At 51.0% G+C, this 27,788-nt stretch overlaps 1 protein-coding gene across 1 annotated transcript in view; it reads left to right on the top strand.

Moving 5' to 3' along the window:
* The first annotated feature begins 24,003 nt into the window (after positions 1 to 24,003).
* Positions 24,004 to 27,788, top strand: part of EBF3 (EBF transcription factor 3) — a 116,066-nt gene continuing 112,281 nt past the window's right edge. The window contains exons 1-5 of the mRNA XM_030453063.1: positions 24,004 to 24,075; positions 24,754 to 24,872; positions 25,104 to 25,260; positions 25,682 to 25,745; positions 26,463 to 26,518. Of these exons, the coding sequence (XP_030308923.1) occupies positions 24,781 to 24,872; positions 25,104 to 25,260; positions 25,682 to 25,745; positions 26,463 to 26,518 (369 nt within the window). The 5' untranslated portion in view covers positions 24,004 to 24,075; positions 24,754 to 24,780. The remainder of the gene's footprint in view (positions 24,076 to 24,753; positions 24,873 to 25,103; positions 25,261 to 25,681; positions 25,746 to 26,462; positions 26,519 to 27,788) is intronic.

Below are 27,788 nucleotides of genomic sequence, written 5' to 3'. Positions count from 1 at the left end.
GGACAAGACACAGAAGAGTACTAAACCCCATCAGAATTAAGAAACTGATGCTGTGCAGCAGCTTTAGTCTCAGTAAAGCACAATGTACCCAGCTGGGGGCTGCAAAGGGGTCTGCAGGTACCAGCCCTGCCCAGGGGCTGCTCCATTCCTCATCCTGGCACATCCCTGGGGTAAGAAACTGTGGGAAATGAGAGGAATAGCAGAGATGTGTCTAGAGGCATTTGCTTAGGGGGTGGATGCAATTACAGCTAATTACAACATTTAGTTACAAGTCTCCAAAGTTTCTGTACAAGTTCTGAAGGAGGTTGTTGAAAATGTCCCCTTCAGCTTTTAAAAATGAGATGGATTTTTTTTTTTTCCCCACAGCTGGACTTCAGCTGGGAGCTGGGAACAAAGCTTAAAATAAGGGATTAAAAAAAGAAAATACACATGTACACATTCAGAGGAGTTGCTGCTGTTCTGCCTGGGAGCTCACAGGTCAGCAGGTTATCTTCCACCTAAAATTTTAGGTAAAATTTGAGTTGGGGAGGAAGAAGAATGAAAACAGTCTCAAGAACGAAGAAGCGAAGTGAGGGTTAGGGTTAGGTCTCTGATCCTCCCCCCTCCATATTCCTCCAGGTCCCTCCCCACCAGCAGGTGATGGGGGAAAGACACAAATATTTATAGGAGAAAAACAGCCCAGGAGATTCAGGGGATTTACTGTGGGGTGTTGTGCTTCTGGGAGAGCCCAGCAAATTAGGGAATGAGGCAGAGGAATTCTCTGGGGATGGATCCAGGACTGCACAAGGGTCTCAGGATAAGTTGGAAATGCTTTCTAAAGAGATTGTTCACACAGAGTGGGCTGAGGCTGAAGTCATTGGCAGTGCTGGGGGAGGTGTAATAAACCTCCAGTTTTAGGAAATTCCCTGGTACCAGGAAAGTTTTTTCTTTTGAGTACTCGGTGTGAGGCACAGCAGCAGAGAAGGCAGAAGGAGGCACTGCCAGGAGCTGGTTGCCAACCTGGGCTGTTTTAAACCCTGACCCAGACTCACAACCCCCTGTACCTGCAGCCAGGGAACAGCTGATTTCATCCCTCTTTTTGCCTGGTTAACAGTACCTTAAAGTCACAGCTGAGCTGCAGCTAGGCTTGGAAAGGAAAGAACAGATTTCCAGTTACTACAGAGTGTGTTTTATTTACAGTGGCTTTATGAAATTGTCACTGAAAAGTTTTTCATTCCCCCTCTTTACTCAAAGTTCTTTAAATAAGTAAATTCCAATAAATACATTTCTCTGAACAAGCCATGAATGGGTTTTAGCCATGTCTACCCCAAACTCATTAATAACAGCCCAAAAGCCACTCAGCAGTAACACTGTAGCCATCTTTGGTTCAGAATAAAGTTTTCATGTACTGAGGATAACTCCACAGCAGAAGCTGACAGCCGTGCTGCCCACACTTAACATAGAAATTAAAAGTGAGGGTGCAAAGTGCCCCTCCAGCTGTTTTTTTACCTTACACTCCAGGCTTCCCTTTGCAGGCAGCACCAAGAATCTGGATTCTGCACCAAAATCTGCATTATTCCCTGTCTTCCCATGCTTCTTGTCCAAGATGCAACTACAGAGCCCAGGGGGTGGATCCCTCCCATCTCAGGTGGATGTTGGGGCAGCAGCACTGGGGTGCTGGCAGAGGAGCCCCCAGCACTGGCTCCTGGCTCTCTGGGGATGGGACACCAGCCCAAGACACCCCAGTGGCCATCAGGCATTCTCTCATCTCCTCTCCCTTCTGCATTTAATCCCTCAAGGTGCAGCTGGATAACCAAGTGCAGAGATTTGTGGCCCAGCAGCTGGTAATACCCGGGCACTTGCTGGAGGAGACAAAGTAAAGCAGCCTAATGTCATCTTGGCATGTGGTAATTTTCCAGATAAATGGACAGTTGCTTCAGCAGCTCCACTGTGGAGGGGCAATGATCCATATAATACGAGCAATTACGGGAGGATTTCCATTGCAGACTGTGACAAGTTTTCAGTGCAAGACAACAAATAAACCGGAGTGGAGGCACCGGGATGAGGGCACGAGACTTGAAACCCAGCACCCCAACTCCTCTCTGGTGTCTGCTGGAGGAGCCAGCCCTGCCTCCCCCAGCTCACCTGATCATCAGACTGCCCCCGTTTCCTCATTTTGACATTTTTTAATCCTCTGTTAACACTGAGCCTAAACTTCCAACTCATCCCTTCCAGGCAGCCCTGGCTCCTCTCCTGCTTTCGAGTTCAAAGTTAAGCACTTGGCTGCTTTGTGAGGACTTGAGGGCTAAAGGAAAGAGGGGGGGGGGGGAAAAAAAGATCAAATAAGGGAAAACTCCTCAGCAATTTGAAAACTCCTTCTCCTGGTGGCTACACAAACATTCCCATTTCTAATTGCAGTTCAAAGGCAAGGCAGAGCTTTCGCAGAGAACGTGTGCCCCAGCTGCACCAACACGGGAGGTGCAGGGAGTGAGCTGGAGCCAGGGCTTGCACCCGAGCAGGTCATTCATTGGAAAGGGGATTCTGAGCCATACACAAATTGAAATAAATAATTGTTTTGTGTAATGAAGCGTGCGTGAGGAAAGAACCCCTTGTACAGCAGCACAGGCTGCTTTAGCCACCTTGCATCCTCAGAAGCACAGCCCCTGCCTGCCCGGTATCACACTCTGCCACCAGAAATCGATACCAGAGCCTCAGAAAATAGTTAAGAATGTGCCAGAGTCACTCCCTGGCAACACCAACACTTCCAGCTCAGAGCTTGTAGAAGCAGAGTTGTTCTTGCTGTTTCTGCACCTGCTTGTAAGCAGTCTACATGCACCAGCAAAACGCAGACTACACAGGTGCCCTCAGTCATCCCAGCGCTGCAGAAGTTTAACGATAAACACATAAGACCCTGAAAGACTTTTGTGATTTCTGATGGGAATACATTAAACCTGTAGTAGTGCTTCCCCTGTGGATTGTACTTCTGTTTCAGTTTCAGTTTACTGCTGCTTTTACCCATCATGTAAGAGCCAGACTGCCATTTCAATCCACCCAAACGAAAGGGAAACATCAGTAAAGAGCAGCCTTAATGGTGGGGGAATTCACTGGGGACAGGCTTGGGAGTTGTTCAAGAACCTAGTTCAAAATTTAAGCAGATTTTTCTAAAAAGAAAAGAAGAAAAAAGACAGACTTGAAATGTCAGAATTTAACCTTCATGTAGGAAATGAAAAAAGGCTCTTGGTGCTACCCCAGGCAGAAGCCATCCCTCCCATCCCTGCCAGCCCCCTTTGCAGAAGCCAGGACTTGGATACAAGCAGCAGCACGGATGCAAATAAGTGAGTTTTGTGATAGTCATTAAGAGAGGGAGGCTTCTGGTAACCTGGATATCTTGGGATCTTGTGACCCCATCCCTGGAAGTCCTCAAGACCAGGTGAGATGGGGCTTGGAGCAACCTGGTGGGAGGTGTCCCTGCCCATGGCCAAGGGGTTGGGACTGGATGAACTTTAAGGTGCCTCCTAACCCAAACTAATTTGGGATCCTCTGCCAGCAGTTCAGCTGTGAAACAAATCAATAACCCACAGCCCCACAAGGGCCAGATGTGTCAGACACCAGCGGATACTGCAGAATTCACAAAAACAGTTTTTCTCAGAGATCAGGGAAGACAGGGAGATCCTTGTCCTGCCCACCAGGACCAAGTCTTAACAGGCAGGAAAGGGCTCTCCACCCTGCAACACCCTGATGGAGAAACAAGTGAGGGACCCATCTGCCTCCTGAGCAGCATCTCCACCTTGGGCTCCTGAGGCACTTCTGTTCCACTCAGTGAAATATGGGATGCCTATTCCAGCAAAAGAAGGAAGATGGTTACTTGGCAAGGCTGTCACTAGGAGTCTGTTTTGAATAGAACTAATGCCAATGTTTGTCACGTTTACAAAAATCCCTGATGCAGAGCAGCTCCTCTGAGAAATTCCCGTGCATTTGCTCCAGACTTTTCTGGGTGATGCATCCAGCCAATGATGTGGAAAGGATTAATTTATTCTCTTTAACCTGAGCTGAGGTTACTAACAAGAACTAAAGGTACCAACTTTTCCCTGTCCTGGGCGGGAGCAATACTCCTGCTACATAAACCAAACTCCTTCCCTAAAGCAGCCCCAACCCTCTTTCCCCTGGTAAAAATTAAGTAACCACATGCTACTTCTGAGAACTGCACACAACTTGACTCTTATGATTGATTGTCCCCACAGCTTCTAGTAAAATTTTCAAAGTTCCAGCTGGCCAGGCAGGGGTTCATTCACAGAAGTGTCACATTATTACATTTGCTGATCAAGTGTGCTCTTCTCTCATCCAGAAATCCCCTTCTCCTCCAGACCACTGGCATCCTCTCTGTTATTCACCCCAGAGATTCCAGACCCAAAAGCCACTGAAAAAAAAGTACAAAACCAGTAAAACCCAAAAAGCTTTTGTGGTCAGAGGAATTCAAACTCAGGGGATGTTTCTGCAGGAGGGAGAGTGTGACAAGCATGAGGGGGAGAGGAAACCACATGGGGCTGGAACCTTCAAACATCCCAGCTCATCACTGCAACACCTCTGGTCTCACACAAGTACCAGGTTAATTTTTAAAAGCATAGAAGAGTTTAAGGGTAAAAACAACACAGTGAGCCACTTGTTCCACCCACCCAGAGACCACTGTCAAAGGCACAAGCATTTCCTGGTGTCTAATCTTACAGAACCACAGTTGTTCCTGGGGATGCTAATAAATAATCCACGTCTCCTCATCTCCTGCTGCCCGTTTCCCCCTCTAGTTTGTATTATGCAAAACAGAAAAAAAAAATATTATCATCCTTACAGCATCCTCCTTGAAAGGCAGGCATTTCAAACCTCGTAAAGAAGTATTGTCATAATGAGGTTAATGACAATAGGGTTTCCAATATCAAAGAGCCAACACGCAGCTGCTTTAGAGTATGGAGTGATACAGCACAGAGCTCCGTAATGAGAGGAGAGAGTTTTTGGGTTATGCATTTTAATTAGTTTGTAATAAGCAAAACTACTACGGAAGCCATAATTTGCATTTCACAGCACTGTTTAGATAGAATAGTTTGTTAACACTCACCACATTGAGGCAGGAAAATTAGCCCAGCTTCATAAGGATTTAGAGGCTGAACATGCCAGGCCCTTGTGCAGATTATTTGCTTTTGGAGCCAAAAGAGAAGTGTTTGGTAATCCGTGTGGGGAGAGAACACCAAGGGGAGGAATGCAATACCTGTGCCTGGGTATGACCTATGGAATAAGTAGAAATAACCCCTGTGAGGTGCCTGTGCCTTGCTTGCTGTCTGAGTTTGCACCTTGCAGGAGGGGAGCTCATCAGTGCCTCTTTGGGGAGGAAGAGCTCCAATGCTGAATGCAGAATAACTGCACAGCAGCACCTGTGAGGACTTTGTTCTGCAGCCACCACAGTGCTGCTCAGCTCTGCAGAACCTTGACCCTTTCCCTCTCTTCTGCAGAGTAAATCCAGCCCAAAAGTTAAAACCCCACCTGAGGGACAGGGGGTGCAGGTGGCACCGGGCAGCCCCGCTCCATAGAGCTCCTTACAGCTCAGCCAATAAACAGAGGTACCTTAAAAACAATGCATTCATCTATTAATGTTCCTTATGGGAGACATAATCAGCTTCATTAGAAGTCATTATTATGGTAAAACCCAGGAAAACAAAACCAAAAAACCCACGTACACAGAGGCAGTGTGATCAATTAAAAACCCCTCCTGTGCCCACAGAACCCCCCCATGGAGCCAGGCACAGCCAGGGGGACACTCCTGTTCCCCAAAAGCAAGCACCAAAAGAGGATGGAAACACCAGAGAGCCACAACTCAGTGAGCACATTCTGGGATGTGCCCCTGAGCAGCCCTCCAACCCCCATCCCAGCCCACAAAGGGTTTCCACAGCAAACTGCACAGAAAGTCTTGTCTGAAGCAAAAAAAACCAAAAAAACTTTTGAAGTTGGAAGCTACTAAACCTTCTGAAGGGGAATTATTTTGTTGGGGGGGGATTTTCTTTGTCTTACTCCACTCACCAGTGCCCTTTGACAGAACCTTCCCAGTACCCTTCCCAGCCCTCCAGCCCCAGTTTCTCACAGGGCACACAACAGGCAGGTTGCACAAAAATCTTCTAGTGAAGCCCCCCCAGCTCTGCTGCCTGCCCCCACAGGTACCCCAGGGCAGCAATGGGGAAAATCTCCTTACACAGCACCAGGGCAGGATGCAGCCCACCTTGCAGGTGCCTTTGGGCTGATGCCTGTGCCAGACATGGGGCCAAGCAGGGGTGGCACCACCACCCATCTGTGAGGATGCTCAGCCTGGGGACAAGGCCCAGGAAACCTGTGCATGGCAAGTTGTTGCTTTTAACCCTTACCAAACCAGGGCTTGATCTCCTGAAGCAGGCTGGGTCACCTCTGCCATGCCTGGTCACAGCTCAGGGGCTGACCTGAGCACACATCTGGCACAGCAACACCAGACCTGTGCTCAGGCAGGAGTTCAGGCTGTGGTGGCCACTAAAAGCTTTTTCCAACCCATCTATCAGTGTAAAAGTCGAGAGCTGTTATTCAGCAGGGCTAATCCATCAGGAGCTGTGGAGTCAATGACATTGATTTTGGTGGGACCAGGTTTGACTCAGTTGTTCCAGTAAGAGCTGGGTAATGGGGAGCGTCCAGGAGCCACGGGCTCCCAGGGAAGCCTTTCCCATGAGGAACCCAGCAGTGCCAAGACTACAGAGACCAAGGAAAAGGTACCAAAGTGTTGCTCTTTTTCAGGCATGCTCTTTTTCTTCCTAGAAATTTCCCTCTCAAACAAATGTCTAGGAGAAAAGGCAGAGGAAGCACAGAGACCTCAGTGCCCAGAAGTTTCATACCTACACCTGGGAGAAAGTGTGGTCACTTCTAGCAGCTGTCACTTGGTAAGGTGTGACTGAAGCAAAAGCACACACAAATATCCAGCCTTCCGAAGGAGGAGAGTGAAAAGGGAGCAGAGTTTGCTGAGATGCTCCACAGCCAAGGGGCAGCTGCAGGATCAGCCCCTCCCTGGGCACTGTATGGGAACCCAGCTCCACTTCCTACCTGTAAATCTTAATTTCAGTGTGTAAAGAGCCTGCAGCACTGCCAGCACCGCCCATGGTGCTGAGCACAGTCCTGCTGTCCCCAGCAGAAGGCTCCAGTTGTCACCAAGCCTTCGGAGCCTTTAGGTACCTGAGCAAATAAAGACACGGGGTAATTTACAGCTGCAAGCTATAATCTCTATTTAAATAAAGAGTTATTGCTTCCTCCTTCAGCAAGGACTTCAGTGTGCTGGGATGGCCCTTCCTTGAGGCACTGTGATGTCTCACTTGGGACTGAGCAGGAGGAGGCAGAAGCAGAGGGTACATTCAGGAGGGGATGGCTCACCTGGGCATGGCACACAGCCACTCACCACAGGGCACAGCAGTTCCCTCTGCCTTCAAACTCCTTCTCTATAAATCACGCCCCAGCCTGGTGGGATCTTGGCTCTTGCAAAGCATCCACTGAGCTTCCAAGCCCTGGCACAGCACGCAGAAAAGAGCATGGGGACAGCTGACACCCCAGTCACTGGGAAAAAAAGGGATGAAAGCCAGGAAAGGGGCAATCCCAGGCACACCACTGCTGGATACCTGGGAACACAACCTCACAGCCAGGGCAGCTGTGCCCACCGTGCCTGGAGAGCTGAGGGAGCATTGCCTGAGCCTGCTGCCCACCCGGCTTGGAAACTAATCCCAGAGGAGAACTGCTCCTTGTTCCTCTGGGGAGAGCCAGGCCAGAGGAGCCCTGGCACCTGGGGTGCTGGGTGCCCCATGTCCCAGCTGGGTGGCACTGAGGAGGGCAGGGTCCCTGCGAGCATCCCTGCCCGGCACGGGCACCGCCGGCAGCCGCCACCCTCGGGAGACCCAGGGACCCCGCAGCTCCACTGAAGAGGTTTGGAAAGACACTTTGGGAGAGTTTTGAGAGCCGAGGCCCCAGCAAGCAGCATCCCAGGAAACCTTCCTTCCCGGGAAGCCGCCAGCAGATGGCAGGGCTGCAAAGCCGGAGGAGAAGGCGCAAGAGGCTTCCACTTCAGCCAGAGGAGTGGGAACGGGGTTTTAAAGACAAGTATTTCTGTGCTTCGACTGCCCTAACAGGATCTATCAGGACATCTGCAGAGATGTCTGAGACAGCTATGACCACAGGATGACGAGCAGCCCAGATGCACCCAGCAGCCCAGACCAGGAGGATCCATTCGACTCAAAATTTGTTTTCAAAACCAGATCAAGTTGAGCCTCTAATAACCCACGGGTAATTTCTCCACAGCAATCCCCAGCTCACCTGAGCCACCAGCCAAGCCAAGCCAGCTTAGAACTGGTGCGTTTTGCTGGTTACAGACACAGCAGGAGCCCAGGCAGCTCCCAGCACCCACTTCCAGCCCCCCCAGAGGATGCCTGCCCTGCTCCTGCCTTCTGGGCTTCTCCAGGCAGATAAATCCTGCATCTGGGATGTGCAGTGTGGATCCCAGCACAACCCTCACCCTGCAAAATGCCATTTTGAAACGTATCAGGGGTCTAAAAATATCAGCTTTCATGAGGAATCACCAGAGATGCTGCCTCTCCGTGGGGCAAAGCCAGTGCTGAGCCCCAGGTCCTGGGGGTCCTGAAGGGAGTGGGCAGGGAGGGACCTGCCCTATATGAGGGGACACTTCCCTCCAGGGTGCCTCTCAAACCTTTCAAGACAGACTTCCTTCCACAGGCAGTTTCACCCAGCCTGCTCTTACATTTCTTTTCCATTTAGCCACTTTTCACAGCTTTACTAAAATATTTGAATTTAACAGCATTCGGAGCACAACTTTTCTGTCACACCCCTGATTTTTGTATCAGGGTATTTCATCCTGACTCTGCAAGTGCAGTGCCCCCTCCCCTCCCCAAGGGAGGGTCACTCAACCTCTGAGCACCCAGAGGCTCAGGATGCCCATGGAAGGGACTGGTTCAGCTCCCACTGCCTTCAGAGAGGGACATTTCACCACCAGGCTGGTGTCTTAAAGCCACCCTGACAAATGACACACACCCACACCCAAAAATAAAACCCAAATCAGAGTTCTGGCACAGAGGCAGTAACCCAAATCTTAGAGATTATAATTTAAAACATACAAGGTCCAAGTTCCAATACTTCCTCAGTTTACTCACCATGGGGAACATGCAGCAGCTTCCCCTCCATCCCAGCAGAACCAGCAAACTCCTGGTGCCCCCAGGACTGGAGCACCACACTGGGGCACACAGAGAAACCACCCCCAAGAACAACCTGAAGCTGGAGCAATGCCCTAGGGCCTGGGGGAGCCACCCAATAAATCCTGTTGGGATGATGGCACCCACCTGAGCAAACCCTCCTCTTGCTGATGCAGCAATTGGCAGCACCTTGCCCAGCCCCAGCCTCAGGAAGGGCAGGGAACCAACTCCAGGGTCATTTCATACCCAATCTCACCTCCAGAGCTGAGCAGCTGGGCTTTGGGTGGGCCCCCTGGCACTGCCCTCTTGTACTGCCCACCCCCCTATGCAAACACATTCCTGGGCTCTCTTACAGAGGGTCACCAGGACATCTCTGGTGCAGGTCCCAGCCTGCTGGGAAGGAGGTGGCCCAAGGGTGTGTTTGCTGCAGGTGTCAGAGGCTGAGCCCTGCTTAAAGACACCCTGATGAATCACACACACCCACATCCAAAAATAAAACCAAAATCAGAGTTCTGCCCTGCAGCCCCTCCAAGCCATGGCTGGTGGCTTCTGGGACAGGGGACACAGGAGCCTGGAAGCCCTGGATCCCAACATTCTGCTCGGAGCACTGAAGAGGCACAGGTTTGGTCCATCCCTCAGCTGGGTTGTGCCCCAGCTCCAGCCATGCTCAGCTCTCTCCTGGGATCCTCAGGTGTTTGGCAGCTCCTCTGCTTTGTGCTGGGATCCCAACACCACCACCAGCTCCCTGAGCAGCAAATCCCACTGTCCCAGGAGGGCAGGCGTGCCAGGTCTGGGGCCCAGCAGTGCCAGTCTGGTTACATTTGTATGGGAAACAAGGAGAAAATTGCATCAGCAGGAGTGATTAATCACCAGGAAAAGCTTTTCAAGAGGTTCTGCAAATTATTATTATTATTATTATTATTATTATTATTATTATTATTATTATTATTATTATTATTATTATTATTATTATTATGTTTTTTCAATCAACCATACACGTTGGGGTCCATATTTGGGGAGGACCTCAGCAAAGCCCCCCTGGGGCTGTTTTATCCCCAGGATCAGGTCTGATGGGCACAGGGATTCACTGGAGCAGTGGTGAGGCCCCTGGAAATGGGAGTTCCCAGGATCTGAGCAGAAGGAAGGGAAGTGTGCTGTTATGTGTAACAAGTGATTATATGGCACTTAAACAGGAAATCAGATGCTTCTTATACTGCAGTCTGTTAGGCAAAGAAACACGGTAATGGGCGAGGTGAGAGGTGGTTAATACTGTAATGTTTCCCTGTGCACCACTGGTGGAACCATTCTGGAATATTGCATACAATTCCTAGCATATACATACACGGAAATGTCTCTGAAATATATAACGCTTGCTGGAATGTTGCATGAGGGAGTAAAAGATCACTGTCTGCTACTGTCTGAAAGATGATAAATACCCCGCAAGAAGGAGGCTTTTTTTTTTTTTCTTTTCCAGTGATCAAACTTGCCATAATTGTGAACAGTGGGATTAGCACCAGGTCCAGTGCTTTCCTGAGAGTTACAGATGATTCCAGGTGCTGATCAGCTTCCAGCTGCAATAAATACATCACTGCAAGGCCTTCCTGGGTCTCCTGGCTACTGAGGGGAGGTGGAAAACAGGGGCTTCAGAGAGGAGGAACACCACAGGACAGATAAATGACATCTTTCAAATCACATTTTTGTTGTTTTCCATTTCTTTTGGATATCTGAGCTTGGGAAAAAAAAAGAAAAAAAAAAGTTTTCAGATGGTAAAAGGAACAGTTAACCTGAGAAATGTGAGCTGGGGGGCAGGGTCTGAGGGGAAGGCATCAAAACCTCTCTGCCTGAAGCATCTGAACCAGTCTGGACCAACCACAAGGTGAGAGCTCTTAAAATAATAAAGTAAGATTCCCCCCCCCTCCCACTTCTACTATTCTTTCGCTAATTTGAATTTAAAACCAGCACCTTGTCATGTCTGGGCTGTTGGTACCTTTCCCAGGAAGGGATGCTGAGGATGCTGAGGATGCTGGGGATGCTGGGGATGCTGATGCCTCGTGCCCTGTCCCAGCCCAGCTGGGGGTGGGAGGGAAATGCACCATCTCCCCTCAAAAACTGTGTTTAATTGGAGCATTGTGAGGGGGACTGTAAAACCTGACAGTTTCACACCCACGTTATGAAGAGAGGACAGAAGAGTTTCCCTCACCCACTCTGATCAATTTTTCCCCTTTTTTGTGCATGAAGAGTACTGGATAAATTGCATTGGCGTGTTTTAAATTGCTGAACAGCTTCAGGTGAACTTTACAGGTGTCAGCTGGCATCTATAAACTGTCCAAGAGTCCTATAAAAACTGTGAAACAAGAGCAAAATGAGGAGATAAATCTATCCTTTAGAAAAAAAAAAACCCAACAAAACAAACTAGAGAAGAATATTTGCAGTGTTACTGTCTAAGAGGGCACTGGAATGGAGAACTGCAGGTAGCAAAGACCTTCTGACACTGCTCAAAGTGCACTAATGAATTAATTTAATTACCCCCAAAATCCTTGCTTCCTCTGGTCATGTTGTGATGGCCACCTTCAGCTCTGTGCTGATGTACGAAAGCAGGGCATAAAAGGTTATTTAAAAAAACTTGTACCTTATTTCATGTCCAAATCTCACAGCTATTACAGTAAAATGAAAGCAACAAATAAGCTCCTCATCTTCTATAATTTCTGTTAACAAAAGAGCAGTTAAACATTTGTGCCTTATAAAAACTGAGCATCTGATTGAGAAGTAAATTCAATCAGCAGAGCAGAGCTTCTGGAAATGCAACGTGGAGAAGCAGATTGTGGATGTAATTCCACCCAAAACAAAGCAGACAAATAAAAACACACTGGAATCTATTATTTAGTGGGTTCAAAACATATCTAGGCAGGTCTACGAGGTGTCAACACCTGGGACCAGTCATTTAACCTTAAAAGAAATGAAGACCTGCATCATTTTTAAACTCATTTCCTGCTTTATTCGCTGTTTGTGTTCAGCCAAAGTTCATTTCTCACAAAGCTGCTCAAGCAGGAATACCAGCCATGTCCATAACTTATGCCATAAGAATACAGAACCTGAAGGGAAACAAATAGCCAGGCTGATGTGCTGGTGGGAGGTGTCCCTGCCCTCGCAGGGGGGTTGGATCCTGATGATCCTTAAGGTCCCTTCCACCCAAACCCTTCTCTCATTCTATGAGCAGTACCGTGCTCCTGGGTCTGCTTCTTGCCTTGGGTCTGTGACTGCAGAGCATAGTCCCTCATCTTCCAGGGTTTGAGCCTCACTTCTTCTTCTTGGGATGGAGGAAGAAAAAATATTTTTTTTGCCAGTCCCATCATTTCTGTGTTAGTTTTTGGTGGGCACAGGTAGGGTCTGACCTTGCTGGCTCAGGGGTCCCAAAAGCTTCTCTGGCTCCACAAGAAGCAAGAGACCACAAGCAGTTCCCCCTGATGGGCACAGCCCAGCATCCTCCTGGGTATTAAGCTGCCACCACCTGCCAGCATTTTGTACAGGTGATTATCAGAAATATTCACAATATTTTTACCTTGTAACTTCTCCCTCTCGTACTTCACATGCACCGAGCTACTCAACTGAGATACAGGTTTGGAAAAAAAACCAGTTTTATATTTATTATTCGAGTCCTTTTGCTAGGACAAGAACACAGTAAGTGCACATAATTGAAGCAGATAACTCCAACTTACACTCCCTGCGAGTGTATTGCCAGGCACATACATCTTGATTAGATCATTTTCCTTTTAAAAGGGAAGCAGTTTTGCATGGTGATGTCTCAGACAATTTCCAGCCGAGTCTGCTGGTGGAGTCCTCTGCTAGAAATATTTAAACTCAATATTCTCCTCGCTGTTGTTTATCTCTTCCTGAGGCTCACGTCTCCCTCCCTCCTTCCCCCTGCCTCCATCACCAGGTTGCAGCATTCCTCACCAGCCCAGGGGCCTGCAGGAAAACATCCCCTGTGCCTGCTGCTTTCTGGGTGAATCCCTGAGCCAGGGAAGCGGGGGGGAAGGAGAAGGGGCTGCATTTTGCATTTCCCCCCCTCCTGACAGCCCCATCCGGCTGGGGCTGGGGGAGTTGCTTGTGGTTTAGGCTGGGGTGGTCCCTGGGGAGGGTTGCTGCTGAACTGGTGGGCACCCGACAGGTCACCTCCCACCCCCCGACCCCGATCCAGGAGGTGTCTGAGCCAGGGGACTGCAGGCAGGGCACAAAGACAGCTGCTAAAGGAAGGGGCCACTGCTCCAGTCAGTGTCCTCTTACATCCCTGACACTTCCCACTCAAGTGTTTAACCTCCAGCACTGGAAGAGATGACATTACTTTTTTGGTTTTTTTCATGGCTTGGGGATTATGACCTTTTCCATCACTGGACTTCACTTACTTCCCTTTCTGCATGAAAAAAAAAAAATATATAAAAAAAAAATTAAAAATTATAAAAATAACTGGGAGAGATTTCAGCATATGAGGAAAATGATTTTGTGACTACTAAAAACAGAGAGAGTCTTTACACAAGGTGATTGAAAATAACCCACAAGCTGAAAGTTATCCCCCTTTAAAGGAACAGCCTCATTAAGGGTGGCTCATACCCAAAATGTGTTTCCCTAAAGGCTCTCAGAGATGCTCCTGGCATCTGCATCCTTGCTCTGGTGGCATTACTGAGCACAGAGTGAAAGTGGAGCAGGAGTTACTCTGAGGTGTAGGTGCACGGGGATCAGGACCATGCACTGGTAAGGGCAGTGGCTTCACTGGAAACCATTGCTGAGGTAGCAGAGGGGAACTTGGGTGCTTGGGTTCAGCCTCCCACGAACAAGAGGGGTTTAGTGAGCCACAAGTGCTTCATCCTCTGCTTGAGAGCTCTCAAGACACGGCTGCAGCACGGCCACTTGCAAAAAAAAAATAACAAAAAAACCCAAAAACCACAACAACAACAAAAAAGGCTGCAAAGGAAGGCAGGCTGCTGCCAGGAACACCCTGATTTGGGAGCAGACAAGATGCCCCAGGCTGATGGAAAAGTGAAACTGCCAAGGTAACACGCTTACCCCGTGGGGAAACCTCACCGCTGGCTTCTGTAGCATCCCCGCAGAGCTAGAGCCAGGAGTTTCACTGCCTGAGCACTAAAAGGAGCCACTGCAACACACCGAAGGCTGGAGGTAAGATTAAAAGGAGGAGGAGGAATCAAAACTGCTGATAGAGAGTGCGCTGCACTAAAAAAGTGAGCTAGGAATAAAGAGATAAGGAGCACCAAGATGTTGTCTCAGTTCTACTCTAATAACTTAAGTAGCTGCCGTTAGACAGCGGTCCCAGGGCTCCGTAATTTAATCTGGGAGTGAAGGATGCCAGGAATACAGACAGTGTCAAAATAAAAGGGACCACTGCTGGCCTGCCAGCAGCCCCCTGACTCCGCGGGGCTGCAGACCAGCCAGGTGGTCCAAAGCCTTGAGAAAGAACAGGGTTTGGTGGTTTTAAATACCTGACACTGTTCAGCAGTTTGCATGCACGCTGCTGATGTGAAAGGCTGGGGCACAACCCAGCTTTTCTCTTCCGAGGAGCACAACGAGAGTGTGAAAAATATATGATCTTTTTAAATTTTAAAAAAGCAGAGGGGTAAGGATCCTGGCGACAGAAGGAGAGTGGCACAATTAATTTCCAAGCCAGCAGCAGCAGGCAGCCCTGCTGTGGGCCGTAACCAAGGGCGGTGCTTGGTGCAGGGGGTGGGAAGGGGGAGGTTGGGGGGCAGAGCACAGGGCAGCCCCCACGGGTGGCACGGACAGAGCTCCTGCCTGGGGGGTGTTGTGAGGCTGTCGAGGAATCTGTTTCAGAAATATTTTGTGAACATCTATCTGCCTTAACGAGCCTGGCTCAGCCTCCCTGCACCGAGCAGCTCCTTGCAGAATGAAGGCAAATCCTCCAGGAGCCGTTTTCCAGCGGGGTGGCTCGGGGCGGGTGGTGAGGATCAGCAGGGCTCAGGCCTGGGAACACCAGCTCACCCTGTGTGTCTGCCTCTCCATTTCATCCCTGCTGACTTCACAAGGCCCACAGAGACCTTTTTTATCTTCCCAGTCAGGACCAGTTTTTAAAGCTTGTGTGTATTATTCAGTTTTACAGATGCTTAAACTCCCCTTGAACGAGTGCCCAGAACTTTACCAACCCATCCTGTAACATAATTAAGGTCCAGACCCTCCACTTCCCTCTGTGGGCCTCCCTAAGGCCACCGTCAGGTGGTTTCTACTGGGTCACCAGATCCCAGGTCCATCCCCCAAGCTCCAGGCCAGGTATGGACAACCTTCCACCAAGCACGAAGTCAAAGCAGCACTGACTGTCCCCGTGGCAGGGGCACATCAGGACATGGGAGAACAGCAATAAAGTTGTCTTGTCTTTTCCAGGTCTCAACTCAACTTCCCACTCCATCAGCACATTTGGACAGCTCTTTCCCAAGCCCTTACACAGGTGTCAGCAGCAGCCAAGCTTGCCCATGGGCAAACACAGCAGGAACAACCCCAGGAGGTCCCTCTGTCCAGGACAAGCTGAAAGCTGAGGGACACCAGAGTAGCGTTGGCCACATCCACCATCCCCATGCCAGCCCAGCCCCAGGGCTAACATCCTCCAAAGTGCCCCTCAGGGACTTCTGCCAGGTGCCTGGGACCTCACCCCTCTCCCACTGTTCAGAGCACTGTCTCTGTATGAGTTACAGCCAAACCAGAAGGGTGGGTGCTGTCAGAACAAACCTGAAGGTGAATGTTACTTGATTCTGTAACATTGATGATATTTTTTTTTTAATAAATGCTTCTTCATTCTCCTCCTTCACCACAGGAATATGCCTGACTTGAAAACTGCTACTTTTTTTTTTTTTTTCTAAATACCTTCACCACTTGCAACTGCACATCACTGGATCAGTAGAAAGTATCCGGGGTAGCAGAGAGCTTGCTGAACACCACAGCAGTGATCCCCTCCTCGAAGATTAACCAGTGCTGCAAGAGTTCCTCTGCTAAACTGGGAGAGGGAGGAGAAGAGCAGAAATAAACAAAATAAGACTGTTCCAGCCGGTGGCACGCAGTGTGAGCGTTCCCAAACCAAAGGTTTCGTGTCGCCGGGAAGTTCTTCAGCCCCGGTACCTGCCACCGCGTCGCGTCCGCTGTGAGCCGGGAGTGCGAGCTGAGAGCATCCATCCGAGGCAGAGCGGGTCAATTAAAACACTTCAACAGTTTAGCAAAGATGTGACCGGCGTCTCTCCAGCAATTCCTCTTCTGCGGGTGAGCCAAAGTTCGGAGCCACAACTTCCCCCGCGCGGTGCCACCGGGGGGCTGCAGCCCTCGCCCCCCCTACCCCCCGAACTCTTGCCTTTCTCCAGCCCTTTGGCTCTGGGAATCGCTCCCCCCAATCCCACCCGCACCCCCCGGGGCAGTGGGACAACCTTAAGGCGGGTGGCACCGCCAGGGCTGCGAGACCCCGGGACGGGCTCGGGAGGACAGGGGGTACCGCTCCGCGGGGCAGTCCCCTGGGTAGGTGGAGGGGGGGGGAAAGGGGGAGAGGTCCCGGACCCCCCCCCCCGGGGCCGCGGCGCCGATTCCGCCCCCGCGGGCGCCCCGCGCCTCCCGCCCGCCCCCCGCCCGCGCAGCGCGGGGAGGGGGTGTGGGGGGGGGACGGACGCTTGCGCACTGCTGCGCTCCGCGCACCGCCGTTGCCCCACCGAGCCTCGGCGAGGAGGCTGCGGTGGGTAAGTAGTGTATTAAAGCGCGCAGAGCACACGCGCACTCCTCCGCCGGCCCCCTCCTCAATAAACGCTGCCCTCCGCGCAGGGTTGGGGCTTTCCCTCGGACAAACCTCTCCCGGCCCTAATTACCCGCGCAAAGGTAAGCGCCCGCGGACGCGTGTCCCGCTCCGGCCGCGTCCCTGCTTGCGCGCCTCTGCGCGGGGCGGGGGGTTTGGAGAGGGGGGGAAGGGAGGGGAGGGGTCGGGGCCTCCCGCCCGCTTACCTGGGACGGGCCGTGCGCGGCTGTAGCGCGCATCGCTGCGCGCCTCTGCGCGCCCACACGTGTCCTGCCCAGCCGGTACACGGCCACCGGCGGCGAGCGCTGTTCCCGTCTGCGCCGGCGGCCGCTTGCGCGCAAGTAGCGCGGCGGGGGTGGGTGGTGCGGACGAGTGCGGAACGCGGCCGTGGTGGGGCCTCGGTGGCGCGGCCGAATCTCCGGGATTGTTTGGGGTTTTTTTACCCCCTCCCGGGCAGAAAAGCGATGAGCAGGGCGCTGCCGGGGCCGCCGCGCAGAGGTGCCCGGGCTAAAAGGCAGGAAGCAATTAAAACTCCTCCTTTCGGATTAACAACCAAAAATTGATCGATCTGTCAGGAATACTGTTGATTTATGAAAGGTGCTTATTTCCTTGGTATGGAGAATTTTATGTTCTCTAGGTGAAACTGAGTTCACCCAGCTCCAGAGTAGATTGATGTTTTAATAAAAATAAATAAAGGGAAAAAGCTCGCCTGGTCTTTGGGGACATCAAATCTCAAATCGCGAAGTTAAACTAACAAATCAAACAGCATTATCTTTTTTTTTTTTTTTTTTTTTTTTCGCTATTCCGTATCTTTGAATCTTACGCCGAAAATGGCAAAACAAGCGCCGTCGCCTTTGTGTTGTGTTTGTGTGCGTGTGTCTCCTTCCCCAAAGTTTTCGTACGGTGTTTAAAAGTTCCAATAACAAGTAATCAATGCTTCGGAGGCGGCGTGCGTGGCGGGGGGCTGCGGGGCCGCGGTGAGTGCTGGCGGGCGCGGTGCGCGGCCACCCGCGCAGTGTCCTGTAGATGGCACAACGTCCCCACGCTAGAGCCGCGGCCGCTCCTCTGCAGCGAGAGGGGGAATCTGGCGAGGGAAATGTCGAGCTCAGCACTTGTTGTTGACCCAAACCAGGGGCGCTTTTTGGGGATTTTTTTGTTGTTTGTTTGTTTTCTTTTCGGGTTGTTTTTTGTTTTGTTTTGTTCTTTCCCAGAACTGGGAATTTCTTTAGGAAATTCAAACCCCGCCCGGCCGCGGGAATTTCCGCGCCTCCCGCAATCCCGGAGCGCGGGAAGGTGCCGGGGAAGAGTGGAGCGGTGCGGGAGCCCGGAGGAGCATCGGTCCGGCCCGCACCCGCCCCGCAAAGCCCGCGGGGGCCTGGCCGGGCTGGGCGGCAGCCGAGCGCCCCGACACGTTCGTCTTTGCAATGTAAATTTCAGCGGGACAAATTGCTTATTAATAGTCTAGAAGAGAAGGCAGTTTCTTTCTTTCTTCTTTTCTTCCTCTGTTTTTATTTCTGCATGGCCCCCAGCTATGCTCTGGGCAGCCTCACCGCCCAGCGGCTTCCTCTTCATTTCAATATCCTAAAGAAAATGCAAATCACCGCGCTGTGGCCTTTTTAAAAAGTTAAATTAGCAACAGCTTTAAGTGACTCCATTAGTATGGAAAACATACAAATGTTTAATGTGGGAATAGCTTCTCTTTTTATTTTTTTTTTTTAATGTTTTTTTTTTTCCCGTGCTGCTCACCCCGCTCCACCAAGGGAGGAAGGTTGAGGGTTGGCGAGGGGCTTTACCCTCCAACCCCCCGGTGAAGCACCCCGGGGCTCCGCGACAGCTCCGCGCATCCCCGACCTACTCTTAAGGCTTTCATTATCAAAAAAAACCCAAACCCTTCTGTGACTTGCGGAGTGAACGGCGAGGCAGCGCCTGGCTCTGGGGCAAGGGCACAGGGACTTTCCCCCGGTGTCTGTCGTGTGTCCCCCCCTCCCCAGGGCATCCGTGTCCCACCCAGGCACAGAGCCTTGCGCTGCCCTCTGCCCGGTCCCTGCGCTTCTCCCGCCCGTTTTCCTTCTGCTTCCCGGTTTTCCCGGGCTGTCTCCCCGTGAGCATCCCGGTACCTGGCTGGGGCACCCACCGCTCTCCGCCTCGGGGAGAAAAGTACTTGTTAAAGAGTAAAGTTTTGCTCCGCCAGAGAGGCAGCGGCGAGGTCCCCGCTCCGCGCCCGTTGTCGCCCCGTATCGCGATTATTTGGCTGTGCTCGGGCACAGGATGGTCGCGGATCCCTTTAGGGCAGAGCGTCGGGGAGAGCGAGCTCTGACCAGGAAAGAGTTAAGGTTTATATTATTCAGTAGAGGTCTTGTTAGGATGTAATCTGCATTTTCTAACTACTGCGTAATAAAAAGTGAGAAGTTTTGAGACACCTTTCTTGATTATACCTTTGGCGATACTTTAGGTTTTACATTTAATTTGCATTTTGTTCTTAGTGAATATTGAAGTCTTGAGTGGAGGATTGAATTTTATTAGGACATCTGGACTGACAATATCAAATCAGACACCAACGTCCCAAAGCATGCTAAAATTTCAGAGTTAATTAGAACGAAGTGTGTTTAATTAAAGCCAATTATAATATCTGAAATTATCTGATCTATCCTTGTTTGTTCAGTTGGAGTCAGTTTATATTGTTCTCGCCACACGACAGGACCTGTCCGGCCGCCAATTCCCCGCGGCCCCGGTTGCGCACCCGCGCCCCTACCGCGCCCCACCGCGGGGGCGGATTCTCCTCCGCCGCCGCCTGCGCGGCTCCGGGCTGGCGGGGAGCCACGGTCCCCTTCTCCCCCTCCTCAAAGGCCTCGGGGAGCGGCGAAACGGCGCAGGGAGGTGGGGGGGGGAGCGGCCCCGTATCATCCCCCCGGGCCGCCCCGCCGGGAAGGGCCGCGCCGTCGGACAGCCGGGAGCCGGGCTGAGCCGCGGGGAGTTTTCCCTTCCCAGGAACGGCTCTTCGTCGGACTCATGGCTGGCATTCAGGCACAGGGAAAGTTTAAATCTTTTTTTTTTTTTTTTTTTTTTTTTTAGCTAATTCATGATGTAACAATATATAACAATATCGGGGCGCTGGGCCGCGAAATCCCTCCTGGAGGAGCGCAGGGCCAAGCGCCAGTTTGTGTCCAACACCCCTGCGCCCACCAGGAGTTCCTTTTCTCCGAGGCGGCTGCTCCATCTCGCCGCGCAGCCTGGCCACAGGGCGCGTAAAGGTGCGGGAGATGTGCGGGCATCTCGCCCAGAGACCCCAGGGCGGCCCGGCACCGACGGCGCTGCCCGAAGAGCCGGAATAGGGATGGGGACAGTGGCCCCCCCAGCACCTTGTACCGCGCCTGCGGAGCCGTCTTCCTGCCCTGCGCTGAGCGCGCAGTGAGTCAGCGTCCCCCCACCCCATCCGCCAGCTGCCGCTCCCCCCCCAATCCCCGCGTATCCCCGCGCAACCCAACGCATCTCCGCGCCCGGCTGCGCTCCGCTCCTCAGGGCAGTGCGGGGTCGGTTTCGCACCGCTCTCCCGAAGCTGTTTACAGCCGGCTCTGCCCCGGCCTTAGGGTGCTCAGGAATTCGAATTCAAGTATTGAAATCGGCCCAAACCGGGTAAATAAATAAATCCCAAAGGGCGAGGGAGGCCGGCGAACGGGGGCAGAGCAGCCCCAGGGACCCAAACCTTCTGTGCGGGGCGGCCTCCCCGCAAACTTTGCCCTTTGCGGGGTAATGGGGGCCTTGGTCGCTGGAGGAGGGGGTCAATGTGTCCCCAGGCCCCCTCGGCACCACCCCTGCTCCCGGCTCCGCTCCTGAGCCCCGGCTCGGCCTCAACGCGACCGCAGTCCCGCCCTGAGCGCAAGCTGGGCGCTGCTCCGCGCAAGGGCCTGGCCGGTCCGCCCGGGAGCTGGGCCCCTGCGCTAATTAGCTCCTCCGTGAATTAAAGTTGGCCCCGGCGGGCAGCCCCATCCCCTCCAGCGGGGCCGCGGTACCTGGGCATCCTCTGCCAGAAAATACCCGAAAATAGAAATTTATCACTGCCCTGCAAGGCAGGAAACCAGAGTTAGCAGAGATTTGTTTCGCTTAAATCGGGCATAAATTACACCCACTGTAACCGGGCACGCAAGTAATGAAGGCGCCTTCAAACAATAAAATTGAAATATGCCCCTTGGCGAGGTTTTGCGGGGCTCAGACGTACCTCCCCCACCCCAAACGGCGGAAAGAAGGGCCTGGGCTCCGCGCCCCGCGGAACTTTCCTCTGAGAAAGTTTCTGCGGTGAAATCGGCTGCGGGGGGCGCGGAGCGGGTGCGGCGAAGTCAAAAGAGGGGCTTCAAAGTTCTGTGATTTAAAACGTGAAATGGATAAAATAATCATATTTAAAATAAAGAAATAAAAGTAAGATTAGAAAAAAAAAAAGTGAAATGATTAAGATAACAGTCCCGAGGGGACTGTGCAGAGGATGGGGAAAAACATAAAATAATGAAGTTTAGGAGGATTCTGATAAACCGTCCGCTCCCCGCACGGCCCGCAACTGGAGGCGGGGGAGGGGGGGGGTTGTCCCCAGCCTGATTTACCGGGGCCGGGGTGCGGGGCCGGGCCGGAGGGCGAGGAGGGGGAGCCGGGGGAGGGGGACAGCTGGGCTGCGGCCATCTGACCGGCTCCGCCGGTGACATCTGGGAGCCCACTGGTGTGTGGCACGCGCATCGCTTGATGTCGCTATTTAAATGCAAATTTGCGGGGGGATCAGTGAAGCCTCACCCCGTAAATTCACACAAAAGGGAGACTTGGCGCGCCGCGCCGGAGGAGGAGGAGGAGGAGGAGGAGGGCTGCAGAGCCGGGAGGGTCCGGGCCGCCCCCCACCAGCCGCCCACACACCCCTGCCCGCCTGGTTCTGCGGTGCAAGGTGCGGCGGTGGCGGGCCCGGCCCTCCCGCCCCCCGCGGGAGCGGTGCGGGGTCGAGGGGCACCCCCCGGGCTGCTGAGAACTAATTGGGGGGTTGGAATGGTCTGGGGGGGGTGTGAGCTACCCCGCGGGATGCCGGCGTGGGAGAGGTGCAGGGAGCATCCCGGGCCGGGCTGTCGGCAGCCAGCAGCGGGGTGACACAGACACATACGCATGTAAAAGAAAAAAAAAAAAAAAAAAAAAAAAAGAAAAAAAAAAAAGATAAAGTTGGTGAATGATAAAGACCGTATTTTCCACGCTTTGGGTGCAGGACCAGATGATCTAGAAAATGAGCTGAAATAGATTCAGCCTCAGAGCCTGTTGTGAAGAGCAGCTGATTCCCCCATTTCTGGCCAGATGGCTTCTGAACACAGATTTGCATTCATTTTCGCTTAATATCGTCCAAAATAGTGGGGCAGCTGCATTTGTTGTCAAAAAGGTTTAAAACTCCCTTTCTTTCTGGGGCAGGATCGTTACCTTATGTGATGGGCTTATGGAACTTTCCTTTTTTTTCCCCCTCCTTAGTCAACAGTATCAGATTTAAAAGGATTTGTTTTAAAACCTTCTAATTTGGTAATCAGATTTAAATCGCCTTGGCGCGTGTAATCTGAATTAAAGATACTGTAAATGATTTTAAGCATTATGCTTTCGTTAGCAGAACGAAGGACCAACTTTCGGCATTGTTCGGTGCGTTTGGAGGAAACACGTTACAATTATAGCGTTGTTTCGGCATTATTTTTTACCTGGTTTGGAGGAGGGCGGGTTGGGCGGGCGGGGGGACCGGCAGCCCCCAGCCCCCGCCCGAGGTCCCTCCGTGTTTCAGTGCCACCAAATGCCATTTCCCCATCCCCGGGCATTGTTTGGGAACTTTGCTTTGCTCGTCCCTTCGCGATAAAAAGTGTTTGGGTTTGTAAACTGCTCTCCTGTACCTCCAAAGCTCCGGGCTGGTGATGAATACAGGAATTTTCTTTTAATTTATCATGAATAGTTTCCATACACTTTGATTTAAGGTTATTAACATTCTATAGACAGTGGCATCTTTAATATGTGGCGATCGCTTCTAAAGACTAATCTCATTACCCTCAAATAGTCATAAAATATGATTTTATTATACTTACGTATTTAATTAGACGGCCAGCAATGTAATGGATTTTGAGATCGGGTAGAGCAACAGCTTTGATAATTCACTTATCTTTGGCAATAGTCATTAACCCCCAACACCAGCAAAATAGATTGCTTTCTAACACATCTCTCTCTCTCTCTCTCCTCTCTGTTTTATTTATTTATTTTATTTTATTATTATTTTATTTCCTCACCCCTTGGAGAAAGGATCGGGGAGGGGGGTGTTGTCTCCTAATAACACATTTCGGACTTTGATTTTTGCACGGTTTCATTAAGATATTAAGACGCAGACCTTGGCAATCCCTAATAATAATAATAATAATAATTAATAATAATAATAAAACTAAGGACGATAAAGGAATCCTAACCCACACTGAGCAGAAAAAACTCATCACTCCAGGTGGATATATATATATATATATACACAGACACACGATCAAGGCGCACATATAGGTACACATGTCGCCTTCAGACCTATCTATTGATGCATCTGTCTGGGTACTTATGGATAGAAATACATATAAATAGAGGGTGGGAGGGGGGTGGTACTCGCCCCCAGCATCCGGCCACCCTTTGTCCAGCCCCACCAGGGTCACAGCCCCGACCCTGTCCTGCGGCCCACGCCGAGGGGGGGGTTCATTAGCGGGGTTAATTTAAAGAAGATACTTGAGACATCGCTCCCGCCCTCACTACCGGACCCCCGGACCCCCCACACCTCCGTTCAGGGGTGTAGGGGGTCCGGAGGACCGGGCGGGACCGCGGGAGCGAGCTCCCGAACCCCACGCTCCAAATATGGCCCAAACCCCTCCTCTTGCTGGCGTCATCCGTGACGCCACCTCTCCCGCCGTGGCGGGGGCCCGGCTCCCGGGGAAGGGCGCGCTCCTCGGGGAGGGAGGGCCGGGCTCTGCGCGCCTCCGTCCATTCCGTGAGACGCCGCGGGCCCGCGCCCCGTTCTCCCGTGTGCCCGGGAACACCTCCGCGGTAATCACTATTTTTTTTTCCCTTCTTTCCTTTTTTTTTTTTTTTTTTCCCCTCTCTTTCCCCCCCTCCCCCCCCCCCCGTTTATTTGTCTTTTGGAGCAGGAGAGCCTTGCCAGAAAGTGGTCGATTCAGCAGTGTCCTGAAGCTTTTTTTTTTTTTTTTTTTTTTTTTCCTCCCCTCTCGTGCCGAGGCGGTTTTTTACTAGGATGACACCACGTTGAGCGCGTCTGCAAACAACAACAAAAATATTTATTCTTTTACCCCCTCACCCCCCCTTAAAAAAAAAAAAAAAGCCACCTCGCCGTGTCGCCGGCTGCAGTTATACTTTTTCTTTCTTTTTTTTTTTTTTTTTTTTTTTTTTTTTTTTCCCTTTTTTTTTTTTTTCTAAACCACCAAACTGGAACGCCATCCAACTCGCTGCACAGAAGTACTCAGTAAATTGTTTATGTCGTGCCAATACAGGACAGATTGAAGAAGGAAGCAAGACTTGAACTGGGCTTTTCTCCTACTGATCACAGGGAGTAAAGTCATCTCTTATATTCCAGTCGCCAAGGAGAGAGAGAGAGAGCGAAAATCAAGCAACAACCGACCCACCCCGTATCTGACATTTCCCTCAATTTTAACCCCTTTTGGTTAGGAGCTGGTTTTGCCCAAATTTGTTTTAATGTTTGGGATTCAGGAAAATATACCAAGAGGTGGGACGACCATGAAAGAAGAACCGCTGGGCAGTGGGATGAATCCCGTCCGCTCATGGATGCATACTGCGGGGGTAGTGGATGCTAACACGGCCGCCCAAAGGTACGTCTGCCAAATCCTCTCCCGGCGGTTTTCTCCTCCTGTATTTCTCATCCCGGCCGTAAATCCCCCCCCTACACACACACCACCCCCCCCCCCCCCCGCCCGCCCCGTATCAGTTACAGCCTCCCCGCTCCGCGCCGCTCCGCGCTCCCCGCATCCCTCCGCGGCCGCGGTGCTTGCGCGCCCCTTCCCGCCGCTCTCACCCACGCCTTGTCTTGTTTTCTCCCGCAGCGGCGTGGGGCTGGCTCGGGCACATTTCGAGAAACAGCCGCCTTCCAATCTCAGAAAATCCAATTTTTTCCACTTCGTCTTAGCTCTGTACGACAGGCAGGGGCAGCCAGTGGAGATTGAGAGAACAGCTTTTGTGGACTTTGTGGAGAAAGAGAAAGTAAGTCCTCCTGTTGTCTTCTTTTTTTAATATATTTTTTTAATTTTTTTAAAATTTATTTTTCTAAGAAAACGTTTAAGCATGATTTAATTGCTCGTTTCGGAGCCGGGTGCCCTAACGGGACTCCAGAGGCGCTCGGACCACGTGCGGGTTCCCCCGTTATTGCGGCAGCTCTGAATCAATCCCGGTGTTAGAAACTTAACCGCCGCGTCCCCGACTCATTTTAACGCCGGGATAAACGGCTAAACATGACATATTTGCACCGAGATAATGACATCATCAGCGATCCACAAAGTGGGCTGAATTTCTGCAAAACTGTTAATGCCCAGCCGCTTCAGGGACGAGAAAAAAAAAATGTGCGTCAGGAGGAGGGAGATTTTTTTTTTCCGTGCTAAATGTAATTATTTATCGTTACTTGCAGGAGCCAAACAATGAAAAAACTAACAATGGGATTCATTATAAACTTCAGTTATTGTATAGCAATGGTAAGTTGTCGTTCCCTCATTTTTGAACGCCCGTGTACCGCAGAAAAAACTCTTACTTTCCTTTTCAAGGCCTTTCGGAAAGGGATATAAAAGCTTTTTGAGATTAAAATTACACGCATGTAAACACGGCTCCTGCCTTGGCATATAAGGAAAACAAAACATAAACGATCAATAAGTCAATGGTACTTCACATGATTAACCGGTCGGTCTTGAAGTGGAAAGTAAAAAAGGGGATCGATAGCTGCTCCAGCCGAGCGGCACTTTGCAAGGACTTGTTGGGGTTTGTTTTTGTTTTTGTTTTTTCCCCCAGTGTTCCGAATTACTGGTGATTACTGGGCTGGGGGGAGCGGAGGGAGCAGGCCGAGGGGAGCCGGAGCGGGGCTCCCACGGGGAGGGGATGCGATGCGGGTCCCGCTGCCCCAGGTGCCGCGTCCGCCCTCGGGCCCGGAGGGGCTGTGTGGGGCTCGGCCCCCAGCACCGGGGTCAGCAGTGGCTGAGAACGCCATCGTTAAGAGATTGCTGCTCTCTTTTTTTTTTTTTTTTTCCTTCTTCCTTTTTTTTTTTTTTTTTTTTCTTTTTAATTTATTTGGCAGGCTGGCACGAGTGCCGGCCCCTGCCCGTTGCAGCTAATTGCCTGACCTCATGCTTTCATTAGGTAATTTGGGTGGTTCGCCATGGAAATCCTAATAGGAATTTGTCTCTGCTTTCCCTCCCCAGGAGTTAGGACAGAGCAGGACCTGTATGTTCGTCTAATAGACTCAATGACCAAACAGGTGAGAAAGTTTACGCTTTCCTTAAAAACCCAAGTTGCCAAGTTTTGCCCTGGCTGAGGGGGGAGGTGTTGTTGTTGGTGGTGGGGGGTTATCAGCCCCACAGACCGCAGATCTCTGTCATTTACCTGAGCAAGCAATTCCGATACCTATTACTGGAGGGTGTTTTAAAAAGAGAAAAAAAATGTGTGTTGCTGCTGTTCGGGAAGCCTTGGCATTATTAAATTGTGTGTGGGGCATCAAGTAGAGCGTCATGTGAACAGCTGTTTGATATAATTAATTTAGGGAAGGAGAGAGGGGGGAAGAAAAAAAAAAAAAAGAAAAAAGAAAAGCAAAACACAAAACAAAAGCCAAGTTGCCGCGATTTATTTTTAAATGCACTTTATTTCACACCCACCGCCCCCATCCCCCCCCCCTCCAGTCCTTTTGGCGATATTTTTCCTCGCTGAGAAAAGGGCAGTCCTCTTCTTTCGGCGCTCCGAAACGGGCCGGGATTAGTCCTTTTCTTTTATAACGCGATGATCTAGTAACGCGAGACGTTTATTTGGATTTAAAAGTTAAATGTGCTGAGGTGAAAAGTCACCTTGTTCTCTTCTGGTCCAGCCTCACCTCTCAGCCCCCCATCTCCATAATTCAAACTCCGTGCTCCAGGGGTCACCCGCACCCGTCCCTTTCCCTGGGATCAGCTTCTGTTCCTTCCTCAAACCTCTGTCATAGCTTGTAAATAACATAATTACAAGCAGTTCCTTATTAAATTATTTAACCTGTCTTGGTCAACTTTTCCAATGATAACTACGTGTTATCAGCGTTGCCGCACAGCAATTAAAAACAGAAACCTCTTTGCTAGCTTTGGATTTAATCAACTTCGTGGATTTTTTTTTTTTGTTTGTTTTGTTTTGTTGGTTTTTTTGTTGTTGTTGTGTTGTGGACTTTTTTTGTTTGTTTGTTTTTAACTAGAGAGAAATTTCACGTTTTGTTTTTGTTCTTAAAATATTTTTTTTATTATTTTGGGGGTGGGGAGGAAGGTAAGAGTAGAGAATAATTTACAGTGCTCTAGAAATCAGATACCAGCGGTGGAAATTAAAACCATTCCAGAGATCTGCTGGATTTTAACACCCCCGCCGTGCTCTGCACGCCTGCTCACATGTAGTAATTTCTGCTAACTTTGCAATCCCCGAGCAAGGGGCAGGCGAGACCTTTCCCCGGGCCGGGATGGGGCCGGCAGCCGAGCGGCCCCGGGCACGGCCGCCCTCTCACCCCGCTGAAACTTTCT

This window comes from Calypte anna, chromosome 6, assembly GCF_003957555.1.
Source record: "Calypte anna isolate BGI_N300 chromosome 6, bCalAnn1_v1.p, whole genome shotgun sequence".
Lineage (NCBI taxonomy): Eukaryota > Metazoa > Chordata > Aves > Apodiformes > Trochilidae > Calypte > Calypte anna.
This window is presented reverse-complemented; position numbering and strand designations above follow the sequence as displayed.